This window comes from Aotus nancymaae, unplaced genomic scaffold (assembly GCF_030222135.1).
Source record: "Aotus nancymaae isolate 86718 unplaced genomic scaffold, 86718_ANA_hifiasm-v0.15.2.pri h1tg000022l_1, whole genome shotgun sequence".
NCBI classification, from domain to species: Eukaryota; Metazoa; Chordata; class Mammalia; order Primates; family Aotidae; genus Aotus; species Aotus nancymaae.
Genome location: NW_026988435.1, coordinates 36403508 through 36431197, shown reverse-complemented (window position 1 = coordinate 36431197; position 27690 = coordinate 36403508). Strand labels below are relative to the sequence as shown.

The 27690-nt window shown below is 43.9% G+C and overlaps 1 protein-coding gene across 5 annotated transcripts in view; it reads right to left on the bottom strand.

Annotated features, from left to right (window-relative positions):
• LOC105712859 (interleukin-10 receptor subunit beta) overlaps nt 1–26001 on the bottom strand; it is a 78537-nt gene extending 52536 nt beyond the window's left edge. For 2 of the 5 annotated variants that reach the window (XM_012446244.3, XM_012446279.3), the window contains exons 1-7: nt 13555–25999; nt 13369–13460; nt 11628–11669; nt 10304–10427; nt 8759–8931; nt 5194–5339; nt 1181–1349 (exon numbers count right to left, since the gene is read on the bottom strand). In XM_012446244.3, coding sequence (XP_012301667.2) covers nt 1181–1349; nt 5194–5339; nt 8759–8931; nt 10304–10427; nt 11628–11669; nt 13369–13423 — 709 coding nt within the window. In that variant the 5' untranslated portion in view covers nt 13424–13460; nt 13555–25999. Of the gene's footprint in view, nt 1–1180; nt 1350–5193; nt 5340–8758; nt 8932–10303; nt 10428–11627; nt 11670–13368; nt 13461–13554 lie in introns of all 5 variants that reach the window. The other 3 variants (XM_064380102.1, XM_012446253.3, XM_064380101.1) reach the window with 3 other exon arrangements.
• Nucleotides 26002–27690: the final 1689 nt, after the last annotated feature.

Genomic DNA, 27690 nt, shown 5'->3' with positions numbered 1-27690 from the left:
TGGGTAAAATGAGGCTGGGACCTACTGGGCTGCATTCCCAGACAGTTAAGGCATTCTAACTTATAGGACGACATAGCATGTCGGCACAAGGTGCAAGTCATAAAGACCTTGCTGATAAAACATGCTGCAGTAAAGCAGGCCAAAACCCACCAAAACCAAGATGGCGACGAGAGTGACCTCTGGTCGTCTTCACTGTGACACTCCCACTAGCGCCATGACAGTTTACAAATGCCATGGCAACGTCAGGAAATTACCCTGTATGTTCCAAAAGGGGAATGCAAGAATAATCCACCCCTTGTTTAGCATATCATCAAGAAATAACCTAAAAATGGGCAACCAACAGCTCTCAGGCTGCTCTGTCTATGGAGTAGCTATTCTTTATTCCTATACTTTCCTAATAAACTTGCTTTCACTTTATGGACTTGCCTTGAATTCTTTCTTGCACAAGATTCAAGAACCATCTCTTGGGGTCTGGACTGGGACCCCTTTCCCCTAACATTGGGGTAGGGACATTGAGAAGGGCTCCTTTGAGGGAGATTTGCACAGCTTCTCACTTTTGGTAAAACAGGTGGAGACTTGGCTACTTCCTGAGAAAACAATCAGCAGGAAGTCCCGAGGCTTGATTGTTCTCACTGCATAGGGAGGAGGGTTCGGGATCACACGGCTTTCTGTTCCGATGTTTGTGTCACAGAAAAATGTTCAGCCTTCATTAGTGATTTTCTCGTACACCCTGGCAAGGCTCCCTTTCATCCATGAGCGACAGCTGATGCCAGACCATCTAGGAACTGCACCCAACCTTGCTGCTTCCACCTTTCACCCTTTAATGCCACTGTATACCACGGTCTCAAGCAACTCCCCCTCTTCCGGCATTTGGCTTGAACAATGGCCACACTAGGGGCACAGAGCGCTGAACTTAAACCTGATTCCCTGAAACAAAAGTGTTTCCACTGCAAGATTTCTGATCTCATCAAGTAGTGTCTGACTGTCTTTTGTTATGACAACATAAAAGTGACTCTACCAGATCGTACACACCAACAATGGAAAACATCTCTGTGACGTGCCATTATTGGAAGAAAGACCTTTAGTGCTCCATGAATTGCAGATTCTTGTCTTTAAACAGGCTTACCCTCAGAGTAAAAGCATGAATTCTCAAAACATGAATTTTAAAAAGTGAACATACCTGATTCCTGGCAAGGTTGATGGAGGGTGCATTTTAAGGGAGACTTTATTACTGCCTCCTGATCGTTAGACTCAAAATAAACAGATACACAGTAGTTTGTGTTTGGAATTAACTTGTCAATGACATAGGTGAAATTTCCAGTCATGTTTCTTTTTATTTCGGGTTTATGCTGTAAAAATAAGCAAAAAATCAGTAAGACTATGAGAATTTCATTCAGAGGCAGGCCTTAAGAATCTCTTTTGGGATTTGTCTGCAAACAGAGTTAAATTTATCACTGGCTTGGTAAGAAAAAGGATTTATAAGTCACCTGGAGCAAGAAATTTATCAAACTACATGTACATGCACTTATATACACCCCCCCACACACATATTTTATAACCATGAAATCTAGTCTAGCAACTTGATTTTACAAATGAGATAAGGTCTTCAAAGAGGAATAAATGTCTCTGTGACGTCATTTTTACAAGATTATCTTCTCTCATGGATACTGTGTGTCTACTTTACACTTGAGAAAGTGCTTTCATAAATATTAACTCTTTTGACTTCCAAAACAGTCTGCAAAATAGGTATTATCTCCATTCAACAAATGAGAAAACTGGCTCATTGTGGCTAAGTAACTTCTCCAAGGTCAGAGAACTTGTCTGTGACAAAACTGACTGATGGCTAGTTTCTCATCTTCTCCCTTTATCATATGATATCTATGATAAAATATATACATATGATATATATACATATGTACATATATATGTGATATATAATATATATCTAAAAATATATATGATATATGTACATATATAGATAGGACTTCAGTCTGTTGCTCAGGCTGGAGTGCAATGACATGATCTCGGCTCACTGCAACCTCCACCTCCTGGGTTCAAGCAATTCTCCTGTCTCAGACTCCTGAGTAGCTCAGACTACAGGCACCTGCCACCACACCCAGCTAATTTTTGTATTTTTTGTTTTGGTTTGGTTTCTCTTTGTTTTTTTGAGACGAAGTCTTGCTCTGTTGTCCAAGCTGGAGTGCAGTGGCCCAACCTCAGCTCACTGCAACCTCCGCCTCCCGGGTTCAAGTGATTCTTCCACCTCAGCCTCCTATGTAGCTGGGACTACAGGTGCAGGCCACCACGTCTGGCTAATTTTTGTATTTTTAGTAAAGACAGGGTTTTACCATGTTGGCCAGGCTGGTCTTGAACTCCCGACCTCATGATCCACCTGCCTCGGCCTCCCAAAGTGTTGGGATTACAGGCGTGAGCCACCCACTGTGCCCGGCCTAATTTTTGTATTTTTAGTAGAGATGGGGTTTTGCCATGTTGGCCAGGCTGGTCTTGAACTCCTGACCTCAAGTGCCCACCTTAGCCTCCCAAAGTGCTGGAATTATAGGCGCCACTGCGCCCGGCCATCTTCTCCCTTTGAGCACCTTGCCTCTTCTTTCCTATAGTTGTGTTCCACTTCAGAATTTAAAAGATGATATGAAGGTTCTTTCATGAATAATAACTTTTGTGTCATGTTTTATAGCTTTTAAAATACATTCTTACTGGCAGTTTTATAAATGAGGATTCCTAGCAGCTCAAATATAGCCTTCAGTAATAATGTTTTTCTGTAAATTTCTTTTTAGGAGGAGGAGTTAGTAAACAAACTTACAACCCAACAAACTAAAAGCTTCCCTTCCAGTGGCCACCACACATCCTCCTTCCCTATTTGGAAAAACTCCTTAGAAGAATGAGCTCTCTTCACTGTCTCCAATTTTTCTCCTCCCTATCTTTCTTAAATTCACTACAATCAGCTCTTTGCCCCTGACTCTATTAAAACTACTTTTATCAAGGATAAAATGTTGCCTAATCAGTCCTCTTCTAACTTGTCCCATTTGCAGCACTGAACTCAGTGGACCACTTTCTCCTTCTGGAATGTTCTTCTCTCAGCTACCAGGACACCACTCTACCTGTTTTCTCCCTACCATGCTGGTTGCTCTTTCTCAGGCAATTTTGCTGTTTTTTCCTCATTTGCCAGATCTCCAAATTTTGGAATGTTCCCAGACTCTGTCCTTGGACGTCTTCTCTCCTCTCTGAGTATCTATTCCTGGGTGATCTCATCTGGTCTCAGGGCATTCAGCATGCACCAAGAAGCCAGTGACTCCCAGGATCTCTCTCTAGCTGGGGGTTCTCCCCTGGACTCCAGACTGGCACATCCAGCTCCTTCCCCACGTCTTCTCTTAGATCCCTTAGAGGCACCTGGAATTTAACATGTCCTAAACCCTCCAGCCCTATCTAACCCTCCCTAGCTTCATCCATAATCTTCCACAGTTAATGGGGAAGTTAGTCTTGTTCCATGTGCAAAATATTTGCAGAATTTGATGCCTTCTTACTACTCACTAGCCCTCTACTATCAAGGTCAAAGCCACCACCATCTGTTGCCTGGATTATACCAATAGCTTATTTTTTTTTCTTGATTTAATTTGAAGGCTATTTTCTTTATGAAGAAGATGCCTACTAAGTACAGTTTTTACTCTAACAGAGTAGTCAATATCCTAATAAGCCTCGGTCTCTTATTTTAGAAATCATAATCTAAAACATGGAGTTGGTTGCTTATGGGGTGAACACAAATGAGACACGATTGAAATAGGAGATTAAATGATACTTGACATAGTCCTTAGGCCACATAAACTTATTTTCCCCCATTTTTGCTCCTTTACCTAGAGTGTTGATTATAATCCATGTCCATATTAAAGGAAAAACGGTAATATATATAATTTGTTACTGCCTATTAAGTGACTGGCACCCTGATTGTGTCTTAACTGGTCTCCTAACTCCCATCTTTGCCCCGATGGTCTATTTTCAACACTCCAGCCAGGATGCCCTGTTAAGCCTTGGGTCCTCCAGGAGCTTCCATTACACTCAGAAGACCCAGAACCACAAAGTCCTATGAGGTCCAGCCACATTTACTCTCTGACCTCACCTTCTCCTAATCTCCCTCTTGTTCACTCCATTACAGCCACCTCTCCCTGCTGTTTCTGAAACACACCAAGCCCAATCCAGCCTCAGAGCCTTTGAACTTCCTGTGCCCTCTGCCTGAAAGGCGCCTACCCTGATATCTCTCAAGCTGGTGCAAGGATTTTAAACTTGGCAAAGGGCTCTACAGATGTAAGCTGCTGTTACAGCACGGCCCACCAGTGAGAGCCGTTTTTCCACTTCCACTTATTCCAACATTCACAGGGTAGGGAAGACCAAAGTGGAAGATCCAGGTCTGTCTGATACCAGATTACCTTGAGGTTACTAAGAGTCAGGTCCTTCGCAGAAATCAGGAGAGGACAGAAGCTGCCAGAAGAGCCACTTCCTTACTGTGTGTGAGGGCCAGAGAGGCAGCAACAGGTGTTTTTCACGGGTGGCTCAGCTAAACCCTCCTTTTCAAAGAAATCTCTCCAGGGCTCACTGAAATTTGGCTGTAGTCTGCATCTCCCTCCCATGCCCTCTCTCTCCTGTGTGTCCCTTGATGTTGTGCATGTGCCTTATTCTTTTTTTTTTTTTGAGATGGAGTCTCGTTCTGTCGCCCAAGTTGGAGTGCAATGGCGCGATCTCAGCTCACTACAATCTCTGCCTCCTGGGTTCAAGTGGTTCTTCTGCCTCAGCCTCCCAAGTAGCTGGAATTACAGGTGCCCACCACCATGCCTGCCTAATTTTTGTATTTTTAGTAGAGACAGGGTTTCACCATGTTGGCCAGGCTGGTTTCAAACTCCTGACCTTGGTGATCTGCCTGCCTTGGCCTTCCAAAGTGCTCAGATTATAGGTGTGAGCCACCATGCTTGGTTGTGGCTTATTCTTTTAAAGAAGACTGTGCTGAGGTTTAGATCAATCTAGTGAATGAACTATAGTGACTTCTTCCCTAAGGCCAGACCATACTGACCTGACCTTTTAGCTTTAATTGTTCAACTGGGTATTTTCCTTTCAAAAGAGAGAGAGAGTCAAGTGCACTGACTACCCACCAGAACTGTTTTGATTCTAACAGGAGGAGCCCCTTACCTTTTTAACAATCCCCTCTGACTGTTCTTCAATGACGAGTGATAAATCAAACTGTAATTCTTCCTCAACAACAGATGGAAATTTCACTGTCACATTAATGTGGCTGGTAAAATCAACAATCTCAAACTCTGGCGGTTCAAAAGACACTTCAGAAAACAAAGTCAGAAACAAACCCCAATGTCAGTTAATAATTGCATAACGACAATGCCTTTCATTGTCCTGGTGCAACCTTACTTCTTTTAAAGAAAAACTATTTATTTATTTATTTATTCTTTGAGATAGGGTGTCACTGTGTCACCCAGGCTGGAGTGCAGCTGCCCCATCTCAGCTCACTTCAGCTTCTGCCTCTCAGGCTCAAGCGATCCTCCTGCCTCAGTCTCCCGAGTAGCTGCTACTACAGGCACACGCCACCACACCTGGATACTTTTTGTATTTTTTGTAGAGACAGGGTTTTGCTATGTTGCCTAAGCTGGTCTCGAACTCTTGGACTCAAACAATCCACCCACCTCGGCCTCCCAAAGTGCTGGGATTACAGGCATGTGCCACCAAGCCCAGCTCAGCCACTTTCTTTTTAATCTGCCTATGATCCTAGTTGTAGCATGTGTTATTTTTATTTTATTAGTGAAAAACTGAGAATAATATAAGTGAAGTGATTTAACATTACTACAGGAAATCAAGGACAGATGATTCTGGAATGGAAGCTAGTAACTTTCCCTATTTTCAGGCTATATTCGAAACATAAAATTAAAAATGACTTCTTCCTATTACAATAATAATACAAAGTCATTGTAGAAATATAAAAAAATAGATAGGCAATTGTCTTTGAATGTGATTAATTATCTTTTGTCTATGCTGTGTATGTATAAATATATACATATACACATATAAACTAGTATGTATATGTGTATATATATATGCACACGTACCTATATACACATACATATATATAAACTAAAGTTGAATCAGTCTAACCTATACTGTTTTACATAGTATATATTTTTACTTAACCATATTTCATAAACATCTTAATACATAGCTATCTACAACAAGGGCTGGTAAACTTTGGCCTTCGGTTGCAGACTTTTGCACAGCTTTCACGTTCAGAATGGTTTTTATTTATTTATTACTTTCTTTAGAGATAAGAGTCTCCTTCTGTCATCAGGCTGGAATGCAATGATGCAATCACAGCTCAACATGACCTTGAACTCCTGGGCCCAAGTGATTCTACCACCGAAGCCTCCCGAGTAGCTGGTACTACATGCATGCACCACCAAAAAGAAAATAAGTCTTTTATTTTTATTTTTGGGGAGATAGGGCCTCACTATGTTGCTGAGGCTGGTCTCAAACTTTTGGGCTCCAGTGACCTTCCACCTTGGCCTCCCAAAGCTGGGATTACAGGTGTGAGCCACTGTGATGGGTCAGGTAAACAAAAATGGAGAGGAATACGTGACAGAGACCATGTGTGGCCCACAAAGTCTAAAGCGGTTCTTCTCTGGCCCTTTATAGGAAATCTGCCAAGCCCTGATTTACATTATAATTTTTCATTGCTTATGCTATTCCACTAAGTGACTGTATCATGATTTAACTGATTCACTGTTTTGAACATTTAAATTATCTCTGATTTTTATTTAAAACAATGTATCATGGGGTATTCTTGCAGTTAACTTTTTGCATTTGTCCTTCATATTCTTTCTTTTTTTCTCTCTCTCTTTCTTCTTCTTTTTCTAATGTAGAGATGGGGTTTTACCACGTGGCTCAGGCTGGTCTTGAACTCCTGAGCTCAAGTGATCCACAGGTCTCGGCCTCCCAAAGTGCTGGGATTACAGGCGTGAGCCACTGTGCCCGACCTTAATAATTTCTTTGGGATAAATTACTAAAGAAGAATTCTGCCTTAGAGTAAGCGCATGTGAAGGTTTTTAATACATGCTGTCAATCACCTTCAGATGGATCATGCCAAAGCACACTCTTTGTATTCCCTCTAAACCTGGGCATTTAGGTAATTTTTGTATTTATTATTTGAGTCATGAAACATACCTTACTGTTACTTGAATATACATTCTTTAACAACCCGAATACCATGACCTGTACATTCTGATTTTCTTTCTTTTCTGTGTGTACACACAGATTTCTGTTTATACACATACACAAACATGCACACAATTCCAGTAAATCTCGTATCTGGATTGTTTGCCACAGTGGGATTCAGTCATCCTTACCACTTTGCTAAGTGTGTGTGAGCACACGCACACCCACACAACCTACAACAGGAGACTGAGACTGAATTGTTCTCTTGGAAACTGGTTGTAAAGTGGGAATCGAAAAAGTAAAAGAGCTGGGGCTGTTAACACAGTGCATTAGGGAGCTGACTTGAGTCATCTGGAAGGCTGAGACCCGTGGATCGCTTGACCTCAGGAGTTCAAGACCAGCCTGAGTCCTAGGGAAAGAAAGAAGGGGCGGACCTGTTCTTGGGGTCCAGTCTTCTCCTCTGAGCTTTGGGTCCTAGGTGCGTGTGCACACCTGGTGTTCACACACACAAGAACTACTGGGTTATAATGTGGGGCTGGAGTTGCTATATTAAGAAAACACTGGGGCCAGGCATGGTAGCTCATGCCTGTAACCCCAGCACCTTGGGAGGCTGACATGGGTGGATCACTTGAGGTACGAAGTTTGAGACCAGCCTGGCCAACATGGTGAAACCCAATTTCTACTAAAAGTACAAAAAATTAGCTAGGCGTAGTGGCATGTGCTTGTAATCCTAGCTACTACAGAGGCTGATGAGGGAGAATCGCTTGAACTCAGGAGGTGGAGGTTGCAGTGTGCCGGGATCATACCACTACACTCCAGCCTAGGTGACACAGAGCAAGACTGCATCTCAAAAACAACAAAAAAGAAGAAAGAAAAAAAACACTGGGCCAAAGAGATGGGACAGCTTAGATCCAGCCCATCTGAACCAGGCTCCACACTTCCTGTCAAGCTGTGAAACCAAAAAAGAGCAGCTCCCACTGCCTTATATAGGCATTGGGTGAATCAGCAAAGTACAAATTATCATTCCACTTTTCAGATTAAAAAATCCACGGCCAGGCACAGTGGCTCACACCTGGAATCCCAGCACTTTAGGAGGCTGAGGCAGGTGCATCACCTGAGGTCAGGAGTTCGAGACCAGCCTGACCAACATGGAGAAATCCCATCTCTACTAAAAATACAAAAAAAAAAAAAATTAGCAGGCGTGGTGGCACATGCCTATAATCCCAGCTACTCAGGAGGCTGAGGCAGGAGAATCACTTAAACCCGGGAGGTGGAGGTTGTGGTGAGCCGAGATCACACCATTGCACTCCAGCCTGCGCAACAAAAGCGAAAACTCCATCTCAAAAACAAAAGAAAAAACCCAGAAAACCATGGCTCAGAGAAGCAAGGCAGTCCATGGTTACAGAGCTAGGAAGTGGCAGCCAGGAGATGAGCCCAGCCCCGAGTCTAAAACACCTTTGCAGACCTCCTATTTCACGGAATAGCAAATAATAATGATCTCGATGATGAGGACAAGGTGGAAAAACAGAGATCAACTCACTGTCCATGGCCAGCCAGAAAATGTGTGTGCAAGTGAGCAAGGTTGTGTTCCCACTGAATCCTTCTAGGTTGATGAGGTAGAGCTCGTGTGCGCTTTTCCACTCATCTGTGAGGTCACAAAATGATCTCGTGGTATTTGCACAGTTCTTAACCGTCTTCATATCTTCTGGTTTACTTTGGAAACCAAAAAAAAAAAAAAAAAAAAACGGAAAAAGGAGAGTGTTAACTTTGACAGAATGAGAGGCTATTTTTGGGTGCCTCACTTCACTGTTTCCTTTAGGCTCTGCTCAAATATCACTGTATCAAGTGGTCTTCCCCAACCATCTTATTGAAAATGGAACATCTTACGCCCTCCCCACCTCTGCACTTTCAATCCCTCTCTCTCTTCTTGATCGTTCTTTGTAGCATTTACCCACACCTGTCACATTATGCCTTTGCTTAGTGATGTCTCCATTTATATAATGTCCAAGAGGGCAGAGACTTTGGTTCACAGTTGGACCCCCTGGCATGTAGTAGGTACTCAGTAAAATTTGCTGGATGAATAAATGAATGAATGAATGAAACTTGAGCACTCATGGTAGAGGCCTCAGATCTCCCTCCCTCTATGGGACAATCATGAATGCCTTTCCTGAGAACCCCTCCCTCTCTGGCTAAGACTAGGTGATCCAGTCCTAAGTCAGACCTGGGCTATTTCAGGGACAACACAGACATCTCATCTTCTAAGCTTCAGAAAGTTAGCTGGATGATACATATGACCACTCAATGCAGAGAAAAACTTTAAGACTTTAGCAGGCACCCAAGAGAAACTCACAAGAGATCTTCCACTGGCTCAGTCAGTAAGCAGTACCAGCAGCAGCTCTAGGCCAAACAAATAATCAACAAAAGGACATTCCAAGGGACTGCTGGGTCAAAGCAATGACTTATAAGAGTGACTGGTAGGTGTGGGAAGAAGAAAGACAAAAAGGACTCCATCCATCATGTCATGAATCCTTGCAGCAACCCTTCTGCAGAGCATTAGCTTAGGGGCTGAGCTCTGTGCCAAATGTCAAGCTGGTTAGTGACCAAACCAGACTTTGGACCCAGGCCTGTCCCAGACTAGGCCAGGCAGCTTTCTGGTGTCCCACCACAGTAACGAAAAGTGAACATAAACCATCAATACAGTCAACAGACCTTTGGACTCCTGTCCCCAGATAATAGGACTTTTAAACATCCAGACTGACTGAATTAGAGAAATCATTGCCAAACCCATACACAAGAATTATTTTGTATGTGAGGTTCTGACCTGTAGAAATTGGCTTTGATGATATATATATATAAGCTTTGTAAAAATAGATTTGGATTATTATTCAATTTAATTTAAAATGAATGTATGATGGTGTTTTGCTTTTGGCCTTTTAAGGCTCTGAATAAGAAACACAGAGAAAAGGGGAGGGAGATAGGAAAAGGGAGAGAGAGAGAGGGAGAGGAAAAAAAAAGATTACCTCTTCTTCCACTCCCCATGTAACAGAACAATAAAATGTTTACCAAGAGAAAATGAAATACCAACCTCATGATTGTGTACACTAACGTATAGTGAGTTGGTACGATGGAGTGGTTTTTTAACTCCCATGATAAGATGGACCGGAAATTTCGCAATGATATCTTTACAGTGCAAGATTCATTTGCGTAATCTAAAGAGAAGAGGAAAAAAGGCATTGAAATTTGGAATCCAAGGTTGTATCCTGGCCACTGTTCAGTCATTTCTTGGGATCTAGAACCCACACCTCTGGCAGATAACCCCTCCAGAGAGCCCTGGAGTCTTGAAAACAGGAAGTCTACTGGACATGGGAAATAAACTAACAAGTTAATTAACAAGCAACATGTTGTCAGGGCAGGCAAGCATAGGAAACAGGAACTCTGCACTGTGTAAACAGAATCTGGACAGAAGGGCTTCTTCACCTGACTGTCCTTAAATGGTTCACTGGACCAAATTAACCCATTCCACCCAGCCCACGTGACGCACTGCCTTTCTCCCCCACCCATTTTTCTTCCTCAAGCCATTCTCTCAGCTCAGCTCCCAGCTCCTCCATGAAATCCTCCTTAAGTAGCTCAGCCCATTGCAAATTTTCCTTCCTCTGCATCCCCAGCGCATTTATTCCCCGGATCACAGAAAGCAGGGGAGTATAACGTGTGCCCAGACTGGCCCTTTTTAGGCATTTAAGCCCCGTAACAATGCTGAAGTAGGCAAGAGACTCATTTTACAGACCGTGAAACTGGGTTGAATTATACAATGTCATGCAGGTGGGAAGTAGCAGTGATAAACGAGACATTAAAGCCACATTTGCCAAATTCTGCCTTATATGGTTAAATTTTTAAAGATCATCTAAGTTTCCTGTGGTTAGGGCCCAGGCCTTTGTTTCTCAATTGCCAACTCTTCACCCTCGACCAACGCTTAGCACAAGGTTGGATGCATATTTAATGGTTAGTGAAGTTTTGTGGACAATTTATGTAGCAAGAAGTTTAGTTAAAAAAATTATCTTCCTTTATCTGGAACAAGTAGTAAGAATATAAATTAAAGAGCAAATATTTCTGGGCCATTTTTTTGTCTGGCACAGTCTGTGTCTCCTCATTCTTCTATTAGTGAGATTATTAAGAGTTTGAATATTCTCAGAAGTCTTAAAATGATCTCTAGTGTTAATTTCTTAAAGTAGTTTTATGTCTCTGGGAAAACCAGAGTTAGTTCATGTTAGCTCCTTTTACAGAGAAAGAATCCCAATAAAATAGGCAATTGATGTACAATCAGGAATCGAATCTCTCACATTTTATACCTCCGAATGCCCCAATACTTTCACTCTTACACAACATTTGTGAAGCCAAAAAACATCTCTTACCAGACAAATCATGTGAAATACCAAAGGCGAGGCTGATACACACTAGGAAGAAGAAAACACATTAGAGAAGCAACAGTTTTATCTGGGCTCAACCTGCAATGATAACTCTTAAGTCTGGAATTCTTTAACACACATTTACTACTATCAGATTGAGACTTTCCACGTGCTAAAGAAGAATGCTCATATAGATGGTTTTTACTCTACATTGGTGCCAGCATTACATGGTTCAAGGACTGAGACCTGAGTAGATCTAACGTAAGACCCATTTGGGAACTGACACTAGCAACAATATGTACAGTCCCTGTTCTGCCCCACTTTTTCCACTTAAAAATATATTTGGGGCTGGGTGTCGAGGCTCACGCCTGTAATCTTAGCACTATGGGAGGCCGAGGTGGGTGGATCACACAAGGTCAGGATTCAAGACAAGCCTGGCCAACACAGCGAAACAGTGTCTCTACTAAAGATACAAAAAATTAGCTGGGTGTGGTAGCGCGTGCCTGTAGTCCCAACTACTCCTGAGGCTAAGGCAGGAGAATCACTTGAACCCGGGAGGCGGAGGCTGCAGTGGGCTGAGATTGCTCTCTGCATTTCAGCCTGGGTGACAGAGCGAGACTCCATCTCGAAAAAAAAAAAAAAAAAAAATGCTGGGCGCAGTGGCTCATGCCTGTAATCCCAGCATTTTGGGAGGCCGAGAAGGGCAGATCACTTGAGGTCAGGAGTTTGGGACCAGCATGGCCAACATGGTGAAACCCCATCTCTACTAAAATACAAAAACCCAAGTGTGGTGGCGGGTGCCTGTAATCCCAGCTATTTGGGAGGCTGAGGCAGGAGAATCACTTGAACCGGGGAAGTGGAGGCTACAGTGAACTGAGATAGTGCCCTACACTCCAGCCTGGGTGGCAGAGTGAGATTACATCACACACACACACACACACACACACACACACACACACACACACGGGAGATCTTTAACAGCAAAAAAATTTCCTTGTTTTTGTTTAAGTGCTTGGGCTGGCTGAGGGAGTATCCTGAGAGGCTATTGTCCATCCCAGACATATTCTCAGAATATGAAGAAGCATGTTGCTGATTAATCAGCTTTATGGGTAAAAGGCATTTATCAAAGATCGGGGAGGAAAAAACGGTGTCAGGAGAAATCACACTTCAAATTACAGGTGAGGATAGTCCCAATCATTACTGAGCCTTAAGACACTCTTTTGCTTTCCTAAAATCAACAACAGAACAGAAATCTACATTGACTCTAAAGCACTGGTGTAAATTTCCTACCTGCTTTCCATTTAACTCTTGACATTGAACAGGCTGGTACTGGATCCTCTACTCAGGAAATGGGTTTGCTACTCCCTGCCAGGGCTCTCAGTGAGGATGGCATCACAGCTTGCTTCTATAAGAGCTAAGATAGGGCTGGGCGTGGTGGCTTATGCCTGTAATCCCAGCACTTTGGGAGGCTGAGGTGGGTGGATCATGAGGTCAGGAGTTCAAGACCAGCCTGGCCAAGATGATGAAACCCCATCTCTAGTAAAAATACAAAAAAAAAACGCCAGGCACAGTGGCAGGCACCTGTAATCCCAGCTACTCGGGAAGCTGAGACAGGAGAATTGCTTGAACCTGGGCGGCAGAGGTTGCAGTGAGCTGAGATCACGCCACTATACTCCAGCTTGGGTGACAGAGTGAGCAAGACTCTGTCTCAAATAAAAAAAGAGCTAAGATAAAAAGTAGCACTTACCCATGAGAAACAAAATAAGTGATCTGATGGTGGAGGCATTCCAGCTCAAAAGCATCTTTGCTATTTTTAGACTCTTCTTTTGACTTTTACATCTGAAAAGAAATCAACATTAGGTGATCAAAATTCTGGAGTGTCTAATTAAATTGCAAATATAAAAATTCGAGCAAAGACAAGACAACAAAAGACCTGTAAGGAACGGCAAAATTCCTGGCTCCAGGAACTGGGTCATTTCCCCATTTATTCAAGCGAGTCTGGTCTCAGCTTCTGGGCCCAATCCCCTACCTAGTCAGGAAGGAATTTTAAATTTAACTTTTGAACAAGCAACAGTCATTGGGTTAAAAAATTTTAAGCATACAAAAATAAAGAAAAAATAGTGAAAAGTATTGCTCCCTTTATAAAACTACTTTTTGTGTGTGAATCCTTCAGTGTCTTCATGCATAAGCAAAAACAAACACATATTCCTAATTTTCCCATCTTTTAGACAAGAGATAGCATGTAGAATCCTTGTTCCACCCTGCCTTTTTTCACTTAAAAATATATTTGGGAGGGAGATCTTTCTTTCTTTGTTTTTAAATTGGCTGCATAACGTTCTGCTTGATACACACACCATCATTTATATCATTAGTCCCCTATTATAGACATTTGAATTATTTCCAGTCTCTTCTGTAAGGAAATCTCTTGGATATGCCTCATTTTGCACATGTACTGGTTTAAGTGTGGGAACATTTCCAGAAGTAGAATTGCTAGACAAAGGACATATCAGTTAGGGTTCAGGCAGGAAATAGCACATTCAAATTAGGATAGTTTTTTTTTTTTAATAAATTTAAGGGGTACATGTGCAGTTTTGTTGGATAGATATGTTGCATAGTGGTGAAGTTTGGGCTTTTAGTGTATCCATCAGCTGAATAGTGTACGTTATACCCATTAAGTCATTTTTCATCCCTTGGCTGGGCACGGTGGCTCACATCTGTAATCCCAGCACTTTGGGAGGCCGAGGCGGGTGGATCATGAAGTCAAGAGAGCGAGACCATCCTGGCCAACATATTGAAACCCTTTCTCTACTAAAATATACAAAAATTAGCTGGGTGTGGTGGGGCGCGCCTGTAGCCCCAGCTACACGGGAGGCTGAGGCAAGAGAATTGCTTGAATCTGGGAGGCGGAGGTTGCAGTGAGCTGAGATCGCACCACTGCACTCCAGCCTGGCACCTGGTGACACAGAGAGACTGTCTCAAAAAAAAAAAACAAAAAAACAAAAAAAAAGGCAACCAATCAGAAATGCTTTTTTTAAAAATTTCTCATCCCCTAACTCCCACACCCCCTCTACCCTTCTCAGTCACTGAGTATTATTCCATACTATATGTCAATATGTGTACATTATTTATTAATAGTTCCTACTTAGAAGAACATGCTGTGTTGATTTTCTGTTTCTGAGTTGTTTCTCTTAAGATAATGGCCTCCTTTTCCTTCCATGTTGCTGCAAAAAACATGATTTCATTTTTTTCATGGCTGAATATATTGTGTATACATATATTTGTAACCAGTAATTTTTTTTTTTTTTTTTTTGAGATAGGGTCTCGCTGTGTTGCCTAGCCTGGAGTGCAGTGGTACAATCATGGCTCACTGCAGTCTCAACCTCCCAGGCTCAAGCAGTCCTCCCACCTCTCTCCCTAGTAGCTGGGACTCCAGGCATGTGTCACCACATCCTGGCTAATTAAAAAAAAATTTTTTTTTTTTTTTTTTGGTAGCGACAGGGTCTCATTATGTTGCCCAGGCTGATCTCAAACTCCTCCTGGATTCTTACCTTGGCCTCCCAAAGTGCTGGGATTACAGATGTGAGCACTGCACCTAGCCACATTTTCTTTATCCAATCATTTGTTGACGGACACTTAGGTTGATTCCATATCTTTGCAACTGTGAACAGTGCTATATTCTGAGAAATTCATTGTTAGGCTATTTCATTGTTGTGCAAACATCATAGAGTATACTTAGACAAACCTAGATAGCATAGCCAACTACACATCTAGGCTACAAATCTGTGCAGCATGGTACTGTGCTGAATACTGCAGGCAACTGCAACACAGTGGCATTTGTGTATCTGAACGTATCTAGACACAGAAAAGGTACAGTAGAAATATGGTGTAATCTTATTACACAGGAGATGGCTTCCGTCCTTGCCTCCTGGTGACTCATACTTCACCAGGAAGTAATCAGGAACAACATGCCTGATTACTAGATACATTAAAAGCGAAAATGGTTAAGAATTTCAGGCCACCGTCATATAAACGGTCCATCTTTGCCCAAGACATCATTAGGGGGTGCAGGACTGTATTTACAAATGTGTGAGCAGGCTGCAGGCAAACCAGAAGGGAGAGTATAGAACCTGCAGCTCACAACATTGAGGGCTGTGACCACTCTGGGGTCCCAGAAGGGAGAGTACAGAACCTGTAGCTCACAACATTGAGGGCTGTGGTTACTCTGGGGTCCCAGGAGGGAGACTATAGAACCTGTAGCTCACAACATTGAGGGCTGTGGCCACTCTGGCCCTGAAGGAGAAGAGAAGGAGCCAACGCTGCAATTTGTAAGAAGACACTCCCACATGAGCAGCTATGACATGAGACCACTGGATACAGCCAGACCAAGAGGACAGTGCAGGCAGGAGGCTGAGGGATAAATATCCCTCTCTGTGTCCCTCCCTTCTCTCATGTGGGGCTCCCCATTGGCTGAACACAACCAGAAGCCATAGGGCAACAGGCCTGGAGTTGTATCCTTACCAGACAGGATCCCGGGCCAAGTAGAGGGGGAGGTGGGGGCTGGGTCTGAAGAAGCAGACATTAGAGACCTGGCAATGGGACTATGCATCTGTAATTTGAACAGAAACTGTCATACCAGCCACCCTTGGGGCTGTACCACTTTACATAACCACCTGTAATGTGCGAGAATTTTGGTTTCCCTACTATCTATTCTTAGAGGTATATCATCAAGCTCTTGGATTTTTCTCAAATTCATAAATAAAAACTTGTCTTTCACATTAATATTAATTTGTATTTCTCTTACTCTAAGTGTGATTGAACATCTTCATCTTTTCATAGGTTTAAGAGCGATCTGCATTTCCTTTCTGTTAATTGTGCCTTTGGCAATTTTTTTCACTGAGCTGTTGCTATTTTCTTACTGGTTTGCAGGAGCTTTTTTTAAGTAGAAGGGAAACTGTGATATGAGTCACATCTTTTTCATCTCTCCCCAGTTTGTCACTTGCCCTTTGAGTGGCTTGTGCTGTTTAAAAAAACGAACCCCACTCCCCAAAAAAATGGCCAGAAGTTTTTGTTTCATGTTTTCAGATGTAAAGGTATTTTCTTTCTTAGCTTCTAAATTTTGAGGCACAGTCAGAAAGTCTTCCCTACTCCAAGGTGAGAAAGGAATTCTTCAAGAATTTTAAGGAGCTCCAGTAGATTTTGTTCCTTCTCTCTCTCAGATATGTTGTCCCTATCCACTTTACTAAGACCTATAGATTGTTGGCATTCTTCTGTCTCCCAAACACTGGGCAAATATCATCAAAATGAAAAAAAGACCACAAAATCACAGACTTGTCATGGCTTGTGGTGACTGTCTGTGGCTGGTGGCAGAGAAGACTTTACTGTGGCAGTTTAAGTCAAGAAAAACAGATTTATTAGAGAAAGTAAGAAAATACATTGCAAGGGAGCAACGGGCAGGTCAGCATGAGAGGAGCTGACTGCCAGGAGACAAAGGCTTGCTGGAGATTTTATTAAATGCAACTTGGGCTGAAGAATGCTACGTGCAGGGCTGACAACGCCAGTAGCAGGGAGCTAACTTGCATTCTTCTGTCAGCCGAGATGTTGGATAAGTTGAAGCATTCGATGATAAGCAGGAAGATTGTGAGTTATGTATGTTGTCTGTGCAGGAGGGCCATCTGTCCTGGGCCATAAAGAAAGGCAGACCTACAGCTTATCTGCTTCTTCTTTTTGTTTGTATGTCCTGGACCATGAAGCAAGGTAGACCTATAGCTTATCTGCTTTATCTCTTTGCTTTCCCCTAGTCCCCCTAGCCTGACTCCTCTTCCCTAATCAGGACTCCACAAGACCGAGTTCAAGCTACAAACGATGTAACGTTAAAGTCTTCTTTGCTGCCACAGGAGCAGGTCCAATCTGGGGTATTCTCTTAGAGAAATCCAAGCGATTCCAAGTCAGAATTTCCAGCCTTGCTACAAACTCCACCACCCATGAGATATCCAAGCGTGACTGCCTAGAACTAATCCCATAATACTGCACCCATTGAGAAACATCCGCTGAGATACTTTGACGTGTGTTGTCACTCCACAGCAGAGGGGTGGCCTAGTTGTGAGCACTCCCCTAGATATCAGCACACGCAGACTGTAGAAGGGCAACTTTTTAATTTAATTTTTTGAGACAGGGCCTCACTTTGTCACCCAGGCTGGAGTGCAGTGGCGCAATCTCGGCTTACTGAAACCTCTGCCCACCTCGGCCTCCCGAGTAGCTGGGACTACAGGCATGTGCCACTATACCTGGCTAATTTTTGTATTTTTTTGAGATGGGGTTTTGCTATGTTGTCCAGGCTGGTCTTGAACTCCTGGGCTCAAGTGATCCTCCTGCTTCAGCCCCTCAAAGTGCTTGGATTGCAGGTATGAGCCACCGTGCCCCGACCAGGGCAACTCCTTTATACTTTAACACCTAACCTGACCTCTGACCTGTGGCCTCTGTCTCCAATGGTGGCATATCTTCATCTTTGTTATATATCTGCAGGAACACTCAGTCTCTTCAGCAGCTAACACACACACACACACACACACACACTCTCTCTCTCTCTCTCTCTTTCTCTCTCTCTCTCACACTCTTAGATGACCCACTCCTACTTTCCCCTCTCTGGGCCAGGAGATGGCTTCCTTCCTTGCCCCTTGGTGACTCATACTTCAGTTGGAACCACATGCCTGATTACTAGATTCTTCTTGCTAGGAAAATATAATATCCCATCTTGGCATCCTGCCTGAATTGTTAATGGAGCTCCTTAAAACTCTTCCTGACTACAAACAGATCAGTCTTCCTAAAGCATGGCTCTTGTCAACAGGGCTGGTCTCAGTCCCCCAGGGCCCTGCAGCTGGAAGGATCCCACACTTGGCTTAAGGCTCTCCTGTGGCTGTCGTGAAATTCTTAACCATTTTATCTGTTAATGTATGTTTAGCTCTTGGAGCCCCAGCTCACACTTGGATCCTTCCCCACCTCCTGCAGGCTGGGCTCTCAGCAGAGGAATCCCAGGCCCTGCCTGGCTTCTCTTTCTATGCCTAACAACTGCTGCTGTCCTTTGCATGGGGCTTCAATTAGGACCACGTTCCACTGAAGCCCTCCTGGTGCAGATGCTGAAGAGGTCAGGGCCAGCACTCTAGTCTCGCCCCATGGACCAATGTCAGAGGACGGCTGGCTTGAGGTTGGGTCTGGCAGGGATGAGTCTCTGGGTTACTGGTACCGAGCATGTCTGAGGCAGAGATGTAAAGACCCCTGGATGTGGCCACTACACTGGGGGTTAGGATGATGGTGCTTGGGAAAGGGAGATGCCAGGCTTGACTTCCCCAGAGCCTGCCCTAGGCTGGATCAAAGGGCAGCTAGCAGGAGGGGAATACCTAGAAGTCAGGTGCACAAGTGCATGCATCCTACAGTCACCAGGGCAGAGGGGCCCCAAGGACCTGTGTGAATCTGCTTTGGCTCCCTTGGTATCCTTGTGCCTGAGGGAACTCCCTTGGGCGCCTCTGCCTGGTGGAGACCCTCGCTTCCTCTTTGCAATCTTCTGTCTGGCTTGAGTTTGCTTCTTCTGGCTAGTTTGAAGGAACTCCTAAGATGTGCTGTAACGTACCAATGGTATAACTTGGCGATTCCACATACGAATTAAATGCTCTAATATTTGCCTTTAAACCTGGTTTTGCATAACGTAAAGAACTGCAGTATTTATGCTAATAATTCAAACTTTTATTTTTTACTTAGAATGATATTAAACAGCAAATAAAAAAATGACATACTGAGAGAGAGGGACTGTGGAAGAAAAGGCTTTATATTTTAGCATCTTTTGTGGTACTTTCTCCTGCATTTTTATTTGGTTCTAGGTAGACTGCAAATTATATAGTCAGCTCAGCCTGTAGCTCCCTGTTGCCTGATAGTACACCAAGCTCCTTAGGTTAAGTTCAAGGCTATCAGCCTTTCCAGTTTTTCTTGGAGTTATCGTCCTACCCTTGCGCTGAGCTCCAGGTGACAGGTCATCCCCTGCTCTTGTCAGAGGCACTGGAACCATTGTGAATCCATCTTGAGTAGCGGCTAGGTAAAATGAGGCTGAGACCTGCTGGGCTGCATTCCCAGTGGATTGGACATTCTTAGTTATAGGATACAATAGGAGTTCACAAAGATCCTGCTGATAAGACAGGATGCAGTAAAGAAGCTGGCAAAAGCCTGACAAAATCAAAATGGTGACAAAAGTGTCCTCACTGCTCATTATACACTAATTATAATATATTAGCATGCTAAAGGAAACTCCCACCAGGGCCATGACAGTTTACAAATGCCATGGCAACATCCAGAAATTACTCTATATGGTTTAAAAAAGTGAGGAACCCTCAGTTCCAGGAACTCCCACCCCTTTCCTGGACAACTTATGAACAATCCACCAATTGTTTAGCAAATGATGAAGAAATCACCGTAAGTATACTCAGTGCAGCAGGCCCTGCTGCTGCTCTGCCTGTAGAGTAGCGGCCCTTTTATCCTCTGACTTTCTTTTACTTTATTCTGTCAGCTTGCTCTTGAATTCCTTCCTGTGCAAAGTCAAGGACCCATGTGGCTTCCCAGGCTGAACCCCAATCTTGGGGTTCACCCTGTGACACTCTGGTCTTCTCCATTCTGGGAGAAGAGCTCTACCTGGGAGCTCTTCCTGCTATTTACCCTGAGATCAGACAAACCTGCCAATTTTCAAGGCCTAGATCAAATGGATGGATTCCGTGCAGTGATTCTTTGAATTCCAACTCCTCCTAGAGGGATAAACAACCCTCTAGGCCTCACAGTCTCCTGGCAGAAGGCATGGTGGTCTCTTTTCTTCTATCTGACAGACTGATTGCCAGGGAGTCAGTGAATAATGAATGAACTGGATTCAGACATTGCCAGGGAGTCAGTGAATAACGAATGAACTGGATTCAGAAATGTCAGACAAATACAATTACATATCTTTTTCAGGAAATTAGAAAAATATGAAAAAGTACAAGGAAGAAAGTAACACTCATCCTTATTCCTACCATCCAGCATCAACAACTGTGAACATCTTGGCACATTTGATTCTAGTGTATTTTTCAAATATCTTTCTTTTTTCTTCTGTAAGAACTATTACTATCATTAACATTAGGTGGACATAATCCCATAGATCTTTCCATGCACAAACACACAAATACACACACACACACACACACACACACACACACACACACACACACAGTGTTTCTGTTTAATGTTACTTGGGAAAAAACTAAAATAAAGCCAAGGGAGTTGTTTATACTTTCTTATGGACAAAAATTCTAAATGTTAACAATATCCTACAATATTCCCACAATATCCCTCTAAGGTTTTAAATAAAACTTATGAAAGATATTAGAAAGTTGCAGTATTATATATTCACATAGCACCTTTTAATTCTTCTCTTTCAAGACGGAGTCTTGCTCTGTTGCCCAGGCTGGAGTACAATGGCACAATGTTGACTCACTGCAACCTCCGCCTTCTGGGTTCAAGCAATTCTCCTGCCTCAGCCTCCTGAGCGCCTTTTAATTGTATATCATATTTACTATTCCATTCTTTGAAAGAAGAGAATGTTGGTATCCTGATACTTCCTTCCATCTTTCTCCCCAACTTCTTTTTTTTTTCTGTATATTTTCGTCTAGATTTGTAACAATCCCATTCTATTCTACCCACAATTTCTACAGCTGTATTAATTCTATACTTAAATAGAATCCTCACCAAGAGTCTTTTTACCATTCTCTACTCTTAAGTTCTTTATTTTATCTCTTAATTTGCTATTTCCTGAATTTTATTACCCAGTTAGTTTTTGTTTTTCCAAAAAGGGTTCATGAGTGCTGAAGTCCCTTTGTTCTGGAAAAAATACCCCCTCCCCCACTGGGAAAAGTTTCTTTCCCTTGGAACTGTCCCTTCATAACCATCATAGTCTGGCATTTAGTGCTGCACTGAAGTTTGAGGCCAGCTTGATTTTGTTCATCCCTCCTTTACTTTTTCTTCTTAAGATTCCTAAATAATTGTTTTTCTTTGAATTTAAATAGTTTAAGATATCTTAGTGCTTCCATATGCCCATCTGACATTTTCTGGAGCATGGCACATTCCTTTGGCCTATAGACCAATTTTTCTTCATTTCAATGAGCTTTCTTTGGACCTATTTTTATTAGAATTTTCTGTCCCATTTGTTGACTTCTCTACATCTGGGACTCCAATGGTTCCAGTGCTTCATTCTATTTTGCTTGTCTTCCACAACAGCTTCTTTCTACTTGACTTAATCTTTTTCAGCTGAATTCACTGGGCTTCCTCATGAGGCTTTCCTCTATTAAAATACTCTTATTTCTACAACCATCTGATCTTTGACAAACCTGACAAAAACAAGCAATGGGGAAAGGATTCCCTGTTTAATAAATGGGAAAACTGGCTAGCCATGTGCAGAAAGCAGAAACTGGACCCCTTCCTGACACCTTACACTAAAATTAACTCCAGATGGATTAAAGACTTAAACATAAGACCTAACACCATAAAAGCCCTAGAAGAAAATATAGGCAAAACCATTCAGGACATAGGCGTAGGCAAGGACTTTATGACCAAAACACCAAAAGCACTGACAACAAAAGCCAAAATAGACAAATGGGATCTATTAACTCCACAGCTTCTACACAGCAAAAGAAACAGTCATTAGAGTGAATCAGCAACCAACAGAATGGGAAAAAAATTTTGCAATCTCCCCATCTGACAAAGGGCTGATATCCAGAATCTACAAAGAACTAAAACAGATTTACAAGAAAAAAACAAATAAGCCCATTCAAAAGTGGGTGAAGGATATGAACAAATACTTTACAAAAGAAGACATGCATGAGGCCAACAAACATATGAAAAAATGCTCATCATCCCTGGTCATAAGAGAAATGCAAATCAAAACTACACTGAGATACCATCTCACGCCAGTTAGAGTGGCGATCATTAAAAAATCTGGAGACAACAGATGCTGGAGAGGATGTGGAGAAATAGGAACACTTTTACACTGTTGGTGGGAGTGTAAATTAGTTCAACCATTGTGGAAGACAGTGTGGCGATTCCTCAAGGACCTAGAAATAGAAATTCCATTTGACCCAGCAATCCCATTACTGGGTATATATATCCAAAGGATTATAAATCATTCTACTATAAGGTCACATGCATACGAATGTTCATTCCAGCACTGTTTACAATAGCAAAGACTTGGAACCAACCCAAATGCCCATCAATGATAGACTGGACAGGGAAAATGTGGCACATATACACCATGGAATACTACGCAGCCATAAAAAACAATGAGTTTGTGTCCTTTGTAGGGACATGGATGAACCTGGAAACCATCATTCTCAGCAAACTGACACAAGAACAGAAAGTCAAACACCACATGTTCTCACTCATAGGCGGATGTGGAACAATGAGAACACATGGACACAGGAAGGGGAACACTACACACTGGGGTCTGTTGGGGGGAAATAGGGGAGGGACAGCAGTGGGTGGGGAGATGGGGAGAGAGAGCATGGGGAGAAATGCCAGATATAGGTGATGGGGAGGAAGGCAGCAAATCACACTGCCATGTGTGTACCTATGCAACAATCTTGCATATTCTTCACATGTACCCCAAAACCTAAAACGCAATAAACAAAGTTTTCATCATCACACATATATGTATACTTATTCTGTATAAGTGTTTCTATATACACTTCAACAATGTAAAAAAAATACTTTCATTTCAGTAGTATTTCTCCTGTTCTTTCTCCTATTTATTCTGTCACTATGTTTTCAGGGTCTTCAATTTCTTCCTTTAGTTCTGCAATCTCCCTTTTCATCTCCAATTTACAATTTTCTCATCTTTGAGTTTATTTTATTGGATTTATATTTTTATCAAGTTGTGGTACAGTGTAAGGCAATGGTAATGCATTTCTTCTGTTCCAAGTGTAATCCCTTCTTTTTAGTAAGATGCCTTGCAAGCCATGTTGTTCTTTCCTTTCCTCCCTACCCCCCCTTGCCATTTCTGTTCACTTTGCAGGTGCTAGGTCGCCTTTAGTACCTCCTACTGATATGGCAGAGTGAAACCTTGACTTCCTTTTTACACCGGTCCCTGATTCCAGTTTGTTCTGTAAAGCCTGGGCAACTTCTGTAGCCCAGCAAGTTGGTGCCCAGAGGACTTTCCCCCATCGCACTCACCTCCAGCCAGCATAAAGGGCCCACTGCTCCTTTTTCAGAAAAGAAAAAAGCAAAGTATGCTGAGATTCAGTTTCCTTTTTTTTTTGAAAACAAGGACAAGATCAGTTTCCTTCTTTCCTATTTATTACAAAGAATTCTCAAGCTTTTGATGACTCACCACTATAGTTTCTGGTGGTTGAGACACATTTAAATTTTAAATATATTTTTTAAGCTTGAGAATTAGAAACAAATAAATGAAAACCAATGACACCGCTGACGGATATCTCCACGTACCATTTGGTAAAACCCTGGCTTGTGGTGTAACTCGTTTTCTTGTTGGGCCCAGAGAAAATTTTTGGTGGTTCTGAACTCCTCTCCATCATACACACCTCACTTTTTCCCTCTTTTGTTTTCTCTTTTCTGTACCTCTAAGTCAGCCAACCTCCTCTGCCAGCTCCCTGTTTTTCCTTTACTCTTCTCTAAATTGCATACTCCTCAGTTTCATTCTTCCGAAGGAGGAAGAAGGACCCTCAGAGACAGTGCTGTTAAGCTCTGCTCTCCCTAATGTTTCACAAATGATGAAATGCACATTTTTTTCACATTCGAGCATTGCTGAAATGAGAATGCTTTGTACAGTGGCATGGCATAGCATGATTGACAGTATTTTTTTCTTACTTGATTACATAAAATGAAAGTGCATCTAATAAGTAATGGCATTTTAGTTTGAGTTTTAGCTTTGATAAACATGATTGAACCTGTAATCCCAGCACTTTGGGAGGCTGAGGCAGGCAGATCACTTGAGGTCAGGAGTTCCAGACCAGCTTGGATAACATAGTGGAAATCCCATCCCTACTAAAAATACAAAAATTAGCCAGGCATAGTAGCGCATGCCTGCAATCTCAGCTACTCAGGAGGAGACAAGAGAATCCCTTGAACCTGGGAGGGGGAGGTTGCAGTGAGCCGAGACTGCGCCACTGCACTCCACCCTGGGTGACAGAGTAAGTCAAAAACCAAACCAAAACAAAAAACATGATGATTGATAATGGAAGATGATACATATGACTGACTCTTGAACAGTCTGAAGGTTTATAAAGGTAGCAGGAAAATGAGTCCAATGTGGCTTTGAGCGGCAAGTGTGAGCCATGGAATATATATTTTAATGAATGCTTCACTTCTAAGACAGTACCTCTTGGGTTATGGTCCTTTTCATACTATTTTTTGAAATGTATTTTTTGGCCTGGTGTGGTGGCTCACGCCTGTAATCCCAGCACTTTGGGAGGCCAAGGCGGGCGGATCACGTCAAGAGATCCAGACCATACTGCCAACACGACGAAACCCTGTCTCTACTAAAAATACAAAAATTAGCTGGGCATGGTGGCACGTGCCTGTAGCCCCAGCTACTCAGGTGGCTGAGGCAGGAGAATGACTTGAACCCAGGAAGTGGAGGTTGTAGTAAGCCAAGATCGCGCCAATGTACTTCAGTCTGATAATAATAATTAAATGAAATAAATAAAAATATTTTAGACAAATCAGCATTGTCAAATCATGTGAACCAAACTCAGATTTTCTTTAACTTTTCAATAAATACATGAGAAACTTTAGAGGAAATATAGGTAATAAAAATGAGTCTTGTAGATTTTTGACCATCTAAAATGGCAGAAAACAACTTTGTGAACAATAGAAGTTACAAGTTCAAGTCATGTCCTGAGACAAACAGATAAAGCCTTATCTGCTATGCCCTAATTGCAAGGAAAGTTTATCAGGCATTTTCCTTAGGGTGGATTTCGATAGGGTCTCTGCACAGGTGGATTTGGGATGGGTGGACAGGATACTTAGAAACCTTGGCAAGCAGTGGGACTTAGCCCCTGGGCCAGTTAGCACACAAGGGAAACTCCAGGGTTCCCAGAGCCAGCTCCAGCACCTCCCACCATTCACCCCACGCTCAAGCACGCTATATTAGTTTCTAAGACTTCTTGCCAAAAAAAACAAGGAAATTTAAAAAAAAATAAAAGAAAGGAATGGGAATACCCAGAATCAATAAAACCATCGCTAACTAAATAAACGGGCTGATGGAGTCAACTCGCTACTGCGCGTAACGGACTGATCTGCTCAGGGTTGAAACATGAGTGCCAATCGCTTCCACGCAGTCGCGGAGTATCTTCCCAGTATCTCCCCTTTCTGACCCCGGTAGGGTGCACCCCTCTGTCACCGCGGCCACGTCCCCTCGCCTTCCCCCTCCTGCCTCCACGCAGCGGATCCGGAGGAGCGTAGGCCACTCCAGCCCTGGCTGCCCTCTGTGACCCCGACACGGGTCCGAGGGGGCTAATCCCAGGGGACCTCACGGGGCGGGGTAGAGATCCCGAACCTGAGCCCCGGGCGGGTGAGCCGGTTTTTCAAGGTAGGATGGACCTGGAGGAACGCGACTCTCAAACTTAGCACCGGCTCACATCTTGCAAAGGCAAGTGCCTGGTGTCGCGGGCATCCTGGTGCGGTGGGGTGGGACGTGGAGGGGCGCAGAGCGGGGCGCAACGAAAGCGGCTCCCAGCAGGGGCGACGCGTGGAGGGCGCGGGGCAGGGCCGAGGGCAGCAGCCCGCGAGCGGCCGTGGGGGGAAGGGTGGCGGGCGCCCCGGGACCACTCGGAGGGGTCCTGGGGTCGCAGGCGCGGCGCGGGGAGAGAGGAAGGGCGCGCGAGTCGCATCCTCGGGACGCGGAGGGAGGGCAGGAAGGGGAGGAGTCGGGGAGAGCCAGAGAGAACCGGAGGGGATTACGGGAATCGCAGCAAGGTTTGCCTTCCAGTCAGCGGCCGTCGCGCTGCGCTCCCGCGTCCCCGCCAAGCCGCGTTACCTTTGCAGCTCTCGCCTCGCGGCTCCCGAGAGGTGCCAGCCTCGCGCCCTAGCCGCGCCCAGCTCGGGGACAGGACGCTCGCGGTCGGGATGCGCCTGGCGGTCGGCCTTTCGGACGGAGGCGGCGGGCGGGGGACAAAAGCTGGCCGTGCGGCTGGGTGTGGCCGGCGGACTTCGCTAGGGGAGCTGTTCGGCTCGCCTGCGGATTCCTCCCCGCGGGGAAGAAAGGTCTTTAGTGCGGGTGCGAGAGCCAAGCGCCGGCCGGCGAGTAGCGCTCCGGGCGCACGGGATCCGCGCGGGGGCGGAGCCGGAGCCGCGCGGGATCGGGGCCGGAGCAGGGGGCGGGGCCGGAGCAGGAGGCGGGGCCGGAGCAGGAGGCGGGGCCGGGGCTGGGGCCGGGGCGGGGGACAGGGTGGAGAATACAAACAAGGTCCCGTCGTTTACAAGCGTCTGCTGCCGATTGTCAGCTCCTAACCAATCCTCCGTTCGGCCGAGAAGGCTCCATAGGGGAAGGGATAAAGAATTTGGGGCTGTTTTGTTTACTGCAGTATCCTCAGGGGCTAGAATAGTGTCTGGCATTTAGAAGACACTCAAAAACATGTTGAGTGAATGGGTTCTCTCCTGGCTCCCTCACTTATTAGTTGTATAAACCTCCATGATCATAATTCTCCAACCAGTAAAACGAGGATAAAAATATCTACCATTGAGTAAATGTTGTAAATATTTAAAACATTCTCCGTTTTACATTCTCCTCCCTTCTCTGTGGGTCTCTCCTCCATACTCCTACCCTTCCCTCAACCCCCCACTGAACAACGTGTTTCAGGATAGACGGAAAGACAGATATCCTTCATGTTTGTCTACCTGTTATTTATGACCTGTCAGCTTCCAAAATAGACTCTGAGGCTGGGCGCGGTGGCTCACACCTGTAATCCCAACACTTTGGGAAGCCGAGGCAGATGGATCACCTGAGGCCAAGAGTTCAAGACCAGCCTGGCCAACATGGTGAAACCCCGTC